Source organism: Manis pentadactyla, chromosome 13 (assembly GCF_030020395.1).
Source record: "Manis pentadactyla isolate mManPen7 chromosome 13, mManPen7.hap1, whole genome shotgun sequence".
Classification (NCBI taxonomy): domain Eukaryota; kingdom Metazoa; phylum Chordata; class Mammalia; order Pholidota; family Manidae; genus Manis; species Manis pentadactyla.
Window position 1 is genome coordinate 83,386,038 of NC_080031.1, and position 7,540 is coordinate 83,393,577.

A 7,540-nucleotide genomic window follows, 5' to 3' on the forward strand; every position below is an offset into this window, starting at 1 on the left:
CATACCTGGGGAGAGGCACCCATTTCTACTGCCATCAAGGCTTGAGCAATTACCACCTTATCTCGCCGTTGTTGGGCTTTGAGCTTGCACAACAACCAGAGTAGGAGCATGAGACCTCCAAGCATGAATACACCTATCCCAGCCATGCCCGCCCACTCTTTAACGTGGGAGAGAGCTCTGTGGAACCAGGAAGAGAGTCCTTCTGCTACGGAGATATCTAGCCGGGTGGAGTTGATGTGGGTTATTTCTCGCCGTAGCTCTTCCAATGCTCCATCAAAGTCTTGGGACCAGTTTCCTGAAAGATACTGGGACAGGCTTCGTGACAGATTAGCTGCTCGCGTAAAGTTTTCATATTGTATGCTAGTAATGCAGAGAGCGCGAAACTTTCGCTCACATCCCAATTGGGCTAACTGCCAGAGCACATCTAGTTGCTCTTCTACTAGATCTACTCGCTGATTGAGGACCATTATTCCTCCCTTTAGCTTGCCATCAAGCGTGGATTGTCGTTCAAGAGCAGAGGTCACTGATTCTGCAAGATTATTGAGCTCAGTAGCTGTTTTTATAGAGGTGTCTAAAGCAATGGCGGCTGCAGTGGCAGCCACTGCAGCCACAGACATGATGGTTACGATGACGGCAGTGATGCCGAAGTCGCGTTTTTTGCGGAACAAGGTCATGGAGTCAGGAGCATCAACTGGGACAGGGACCCAACGAGGAACGCGAGCCACCAAAGCGTCAGAAAAGTAACGTGCATCCCAACATTGAGATAAAAAACAGGTATCACTGGCGCAGGAGTCAAAACTTGTATTGGATAAGATGAATAAAAATGGGGGATAGACGCAGACAGGGGTAGGTGGGACTATCTGAGGGTCAGTGTTGTTGATAACTTGATAATAGCGACAAGCTTTGAGACCTCCCATAACTATAGGCCCGGTATATTGCTGGGTCATATCGGTATTAGCAGAGGTTTTAGTAGGGCAATGCGGTTGCATTTGGAGGGAAGTTTGGAGGGAAACATTTCCTATGCTGACGTTACCTCCCAAAAGAAGACTAAGAGGAGAGAGATCAGTACAAGATCCATTAGTGCCGCACAACATCCACTTATGGAACGGGTTAAGTGACACGTCTTGTGTAATACTAGACTTTCCCAGGGTTTTCCACGGGGTTTCCCTGGACATGTCTGGAGAGATGGAGAAATATTGATTCGGGTCTATCCAAGTAATTGTACGGGACTGACAGTTGGTCCAAGGCCACGAATCTCCCTCATAGTTTCCCAGGCAGTGGGGAGCATATCTGGGTTGATGTAGTCTAGGTTGTGTAAACTTGGGGGGTCTGGGTTCAACAAAAGTACCATTGATCCAGATAACTTGTAAGGTGAGATTAGCCTGCACAAACGCAGTTCTAGATGAGGAAGCGGCCACACGCCAGTTATAAGGGTCATACCAGCCATACGCTTTTCGCGTGAGGAGAGTGCAGTCTGTGTTATTACCGTTAATGGTAAAGCACAGCGATCCACTGGTTACAAAGGATCGGTTTTCCCCCAAAGGGGCGGTTTCTGTATCTGGGGCCAAGTATGGCAGATTTACACTAGAGCTGGCAGTGAAGAAACGTGGAAAAACTGCTGCATTGAAGCGGACTGGCATAGGCTTAGGAAAGGCAGACAATATTCCCCATCTCAATACTCCCTGAATCGGGGTTCCCAGTGACAGGAGCAGGATCAGCAGGTACAAAGAGGTCATCTCCTTTTCCCAAGACTTTCTTTGTCAGGCGCTCCGGGATCCAGAAGGGGTTTTCTTCACCCTGGGGGAAAACACATACAGCTCCCCTGGATCTTATTATGATTGGATCTGGGCCTTTCCACTGGTTAGATAATACATCCTTCCATTTCACTAGTTCTTGTGGGTCTTTTGGCCATTGATTGTGGCGGTCTGCCGCTGTATGGCCTTGAGCATCCAGGTTCAAAAAATTGAGAGTGAAGAGTGCTAGGGCTATAGCTGTTTTGGGTGTGGGGGGTATGTCCTCAATTCCCCCTTTTTGTTTAATTAGATAGGATTTGAGAGTGCGGTTCGCGCGCTCCACAATCCCTTGACCCTGTGGGTTGTAAGGAAGACCAGTGACATGTTTAATTCCCATGTGATGACAAAATTGAGCAAATTTGGCAGAAGTATAGGCGGGACCATTGTCTGTTTTGAGGATTTGGGGTAACCCCCATGCGCTCCAAGCCTCAAGACAGTGGTGAATGACATGGGAAACTTTCTCTCCAGACAATGGGGAGGCAAAGATGACTCCCGAACACGTATCTATAGACACATGTACGTATTTCAGCTTCCCAAAGGAAGAAATATGTGTCACATCCATTTGCCAAACTTGTAAAGGCTTAATACCTCTAGGATTGATCCCAACATGAGGTGTGGGAAGAAAACTGCAGCAGTGTTGGCAGCTAAGAACAATGTTCCTAGCTTCAGCTCTGGCTATGCCAAAGCGCTTGCGCAATGTTTCAGCAGTGACATGGAATTGTGAATGGAATTTTGAAGCTGTGGCGACAGGGTCTAGCAGAGGGAAAGCTATACTTCTAGTCGCAAGGTCTGCTAAGTGGTTGCCTTGGGTCATAGGCCCAGGAAGGCCTGAATGTGCTCTAATGTGGGTCATATATAAAGGAGAGCATCTAAGGAGTAATTGTGATTGTATTTGTGTGAACAGGGTAGCTACCGAACTAGATGCTTTGATCAGTCCAGCTACTTCTAGGGAATTAACTGCATTAACAACATAACTAGAGTCTGACACAATATTTAAGGGTCCAGGGAAGGTTTGTAGAACCTCTAAAACTATGTGGCATTCTACTATTTGTGGAGTATTGGGCGTATAATTTTTTGTTACAATTTTGCCGTTATGGACATAGGCACCCGTACCAGTCTTGGATCCGTCTGTGTAGACTGTTTCTCCATGTGGCAACGGGGTTTGGCTAGTGATCCGAGGGAACACTAGGGGATGAGTTTTGGCAAAATTGAGGAGGGGATGTTTTGGGAAATGGTTATCAAAGGTTCCTGAGAAGCTATAAGCAAGTATGGCCCAATCATCATTCATAGCGCATAATGTTTGTATCTGCTCCATATTGTAAGGGGTTATGATTGTTGCTGGAGCTTTCCCAAAATGTGTTAATGAGTTTTTTACTCCCCTCAGAGCGAGATTGGCTATGGCAGCTGGGTAATATTCTATAGTTCTAACTTGAGAGGCTTGGGGGTGGACCCAGATCAATGGGCCTTGTTGCCACAGGACAGCAGTTGGCAGTCCCGGAGTAGGAAGAATGCATAACTGAAAAGATTCATTTAATTGTATCCTATTCAATTGTGCTGTCATAAGGGCTTGCTCTACTTTGTGGATAGCTTGTACTGCCTCAGGCGTAAGAGAGCGCGGAGATGTTAGTTGTGAGTCCCCCTCTAGGATTTTAAACAGTGGTTTCAAGTCAGTGGTAGGTATCTTTAAAAATGGCCGCAACCAATTAATGTCTCCAAGGAGTCTTTGGAAATCATTCAAGGTTCGCAGCTGATCATGTCTTATCTCAAGCTTTTGGGGGTAAATAACATCTGTGTAAATGGTGGCTCCTAGGAATTTGCTAATACTAGATTTTTGGACCTTCTCACTGGCTATATTCAGTCCCCAAGTCTCTAGGGATTTAGTGAGCTTTACATAGGCCTCTTCTACTTCTGCTGATTGTGGGGAGCAGAGAAGGATATCATCCATATAGTGAATGATTTTTAGTTTGGGGTAGTTTTCGCGGATTGGTGCTAGCACTTGCTGAACATACAGTTGACATATGGTGGGGCTATTTGCCATCCCTTGAGGGAGGACTTTCCACTGAAATCTGGCGTCTGGTTGCTCATGATTAATAGCTGGCAGGGTGAAAGCAAACCTTTCTCTATCTTTGGTGTTTAGGTGTATGGAGAAGAAACAATCTTTGATGTCTATTATGATTACTTTCCATTCTTTGGGTAGAGCAGAGAGGAGTGGCAGTCCTCGCTGGACAGGTCCAAACAGCCTCATTTGAGCATTTACTGCTCTCAAGTCATGAAGCAATCTCCATGATCCTGACTTTTTTCTGATTATAAATATGGGCGTATTCCATGGAGATACAGAGGGCTCTAAATGGCCTAGTTGGAGCTGTTCTCGTACTAAATGGTGAGCTGCTTCCAATTTCTCAGAGGATAGGGGCCACTGAGGAACCCATATGGCCTCCTCTGTAAGCCAAGGTATGGGCATGGCGTCTTCAATGGCCCCCACGAAAAACCCAAACCGCGACGGTCACTTTTTACTTTGGGTAGGATAGGCTCTGTGCGTCCCTGTTGGTGTTTCCCTAGTCCTTTACCAGGGATATATCCCATATCCATCATCATGCCTAGGGCAGGGGTGGAGTATACATTAATGAGTTTAAGGCCTAGGCCCTGCATAACATCTCTCCCCCAACAAATTGACTGGCAGTGGGAGCACATAAGGGGTAACTGTACCTTCTTGCCCTTCAGGCGCTTGCCATCTCAATGGTTTGGCACTAATGGTAGGACTAGACTCATATCCTAAACCTTGTAAAGAGTGTGAGGACTGTGTTACAGGCCATTTGGAGGGCCACCAGGTTGCAGAAATAATGCTTTTATCTGCTCCAGTGTCTAGGATTCCTTCAAAACTTTTTCCTTCTATTTTAAGGGTCAATTTAGGTCTGTCTGCTAAATCTAATACTATAAAAGCTGAGTTATAATTAGAGGAACCAAAGCCCTTTTCTCCTCTCTCCGTGGTGGTAGCTGGATAATTGGCATGGAGACTAGGCAACACTAAGAGTTGGGCTATGCGGTCTCCTGGGGATATAGGGTAGATTCCTCTGGGGGCTGAACACATGATTTTTACCTGTCCCTCATAGTCCTGATCAATAACTCCGGGATGGACTATAAGGCCTTTCAAGGTAGCAGAAGAGCGCCCCAAGAGCAACCCAACTGTATCTGGTGGTAAGGGGCCTTTAAAGTCTGAGGGGATGGGTTGAACTCCCATCTGTGGAGTTAACACTATTCTGGTGGTGGCACGGATGTCCAATCCCGCGGAACCTGGAGTGGCTCTCCTCGGGGGACTTGGTTGCTCCCAAATGATACTTGTGTGCTGGTTGCCCCATATATTTGCGGGCCCTGGCGGCGGGGGCCCCTCTGGGCGTTTATTGGCAGCTCTAAGGGTTTCCCTTCTATGTCTTTAACAGATCGGCATTCATTGGCCCAATGTCTGCCTTTTTTGCACTTAGGGCATAATCCAGGGGTCTTTTGGGTTGTGTGCTCTAAAGTTGGGCTTCTACATTCTCTCTTTATATGTCCTAATTTCCCACATTGAAAACATTTAATATTTTTATTGGTAATTCTGGCTTGTTTGTGGCTTTGTAATATAGCCGCGGCTAGGCCCGCATTGGTGAGTGGTCCCCCTATTTCTCTGCAGGCTTTTAGCCAAGCATGCATCCCCTTCTGTTTCCAGGGTGTTATCGCTTGCCTGCATTCTTTGGTACACTGTTCGAATACTAATTGCTCCACCAGGGGCATAGCTTGCTCTTGGTCCCCAAATACTCTACCCGCGGCCTCCATCATGCGAGCGACGAAATCTGAAAATGGCTCGCTCGGCCCTTGGATAATCTTTGTCAAATTGTCTGACACTTCCCCTTTGTTAGTGAGGGCTTTCCATGCCTTAGCAGCGCACGCGTTTATTTGTGCGTACACCTGTGCGGGGAAGGCGGTCTGGTTGGCCACCCACTGTCCCTGACCTGTTAACATGTCAAAATTCCACACGGGCTGCCCCTCAGCAGCATTGGTGCGTGCTTGTGTCAGGCTAAGATCATGCCACAATGCCTTCCACTCTATATACTGCCCCATGCTAGAAAGACAGGCTTTTGCTACATACTGCCAGTCTGAGGGCATCATAGCTGTTTCTGTCAGCCTCTCAATTTGTGCTAGGGTGTAATTAGCACTGACTCCATAGGTCCGAACGGCCTCTGCTAGGTCTTTGACCTCTTTATGGGTCAGGGGCTGATGGGCACGTGCTCCATTGTCTTCGATTACGGGGAACATCTGTCTAATTGCCCTTAAATCCTCTGGAGCACAGAAGGAATGTGCGCCTTTCGCATAAGGCGGCGGGGCTAAGGGCGATGAGGAGCGTCTCACTTTCATTTTCCCTTTAGTTTGCGTCTCCGTTTTGCTGGCATCTGCACCTTTGCACTTAGCAGTTCTAGAGACTCTGGTCTCTTCCTCCTCTTCCGAGGACATTAATTCATCTTCTGATTCCCTATTGGAAAGTTGGAGTTCCCTCAACTCTTTCCAGGGGTATTTGCTATCTTCTCCGAGACGGTCGTCACCTGCTTCTCGGGGCTCTTTCACTTTTGCCCTGGGTGGACTTTCCCCCTCACTCTGGGGTTTTTTAACTTTCACTTTAGCGGTCCTCTTTCGGCCGCGAGCTAGCTCTGTCTCCCGTTCCGTTTCTGACATGCTTTCTTGGATCTCTGTCAAAGCTCTCTGTCCTGCCTTTATCACCTTTTCACATTTTTCATCTTGTAGGCAAGCTCTAATCAGTTTCCATAGTGGTCTAGTGCCTCCTCTCAAGTGTCCCTCTTCTTCTTCTCTATCAAGATCTTTCCCTAACTTGTCCCAGCTCGGGATGGAGAGGGACCCTGAACAGATAAACCAGGGGGCAACACGGTCTACTTCTTTTACAAATGATCCTAAAACTTTGGCGGAGACCTTCAAATTTCGCTCTTTGAGAACTGCCTGTAATGCTGAGACTAACGATGGTGCGTTTCCCATGGTGCCTCTTTATTTACAGAGAACCATCAGCCACCACCCTTAAAAGCGCGTCTCTCGGAACTTACCTCTCCGGGCTTTCTTCTGTCCTGCAGTTCGGAATCCTCTCCAGATGTCTGAAGGGTCCTCCCTGTGCCGGTGATGTTCTGGTTCCCGGGTTTCGGCACCACTTGTCGCGTGCCCCGTCCTCGCCGGCAAGAACAGCACACAACAACAGCAGGATTCTTCTGCAGAAAGCTTTAATCTTCAGCTCTTTTGTGATACAATAATCAGGGGAAGAACCCAAAGGGAAAGACTGGGCTAGCTATATAGTTCTCATGCTCCAAGCTGATTGCGCGCTGCCTGTGATGCTTCATTAGCATAGCTGCTACGATACGCCAATTGGTTAGCAGGTGAAGGTCTAATTAGCATGTGGTATGCGGCCAGGAAGTACGGGACTTTTCAGTGGCGGGATTATCCAGAAGTAGTCTTTGTTTTACTTACAACTTTCTCTTAAGCTGGGCGCCATTTTTTGGGTGCGGCGGGTATGGCTACCAACACAATAAAATTCAGTTTTCTGAACCCTATACTTACCTAGGCTATAGCCTCCGAGCTCACTGAATTTTCACACCCAAAATAGAGCTTCACACTTCTTCCCTCAAAACACTGCATGACTTTCAAAAATTGTTAGGCAACCTACAGTTTTTAAAGCCATACCTAAAACTTCCCCCTGAAAGTTTGACTCTCTTAAA

General features: G+C 47.2%; 1 protein-coding gene across 1 annotated transcript; it reads right to left on the bottom strand.

Annotated features, from left to right (window-relative positions):
• Nucleotides 1–4,772: 4,772 nt before the first annotated feature.
• LOC118913622 (igE-binding protein-like) lies at nucleotides 4,773–6,182 on the bottom strand. The gene has a single exon (XM_057490519.1). The coding sequence runs from the start codon at nucleotides 6,180–6,182 to the stop codon at nucleotides 5,046–5,048; it is 1,137 nt and encodes a 378-aa protein (XP_057346502.1). The 3' UTR covers nucleotides 4,773–5,045.
• Nucleotides 6,183–7,540: the final 1,358 nt, after the last annotated feature.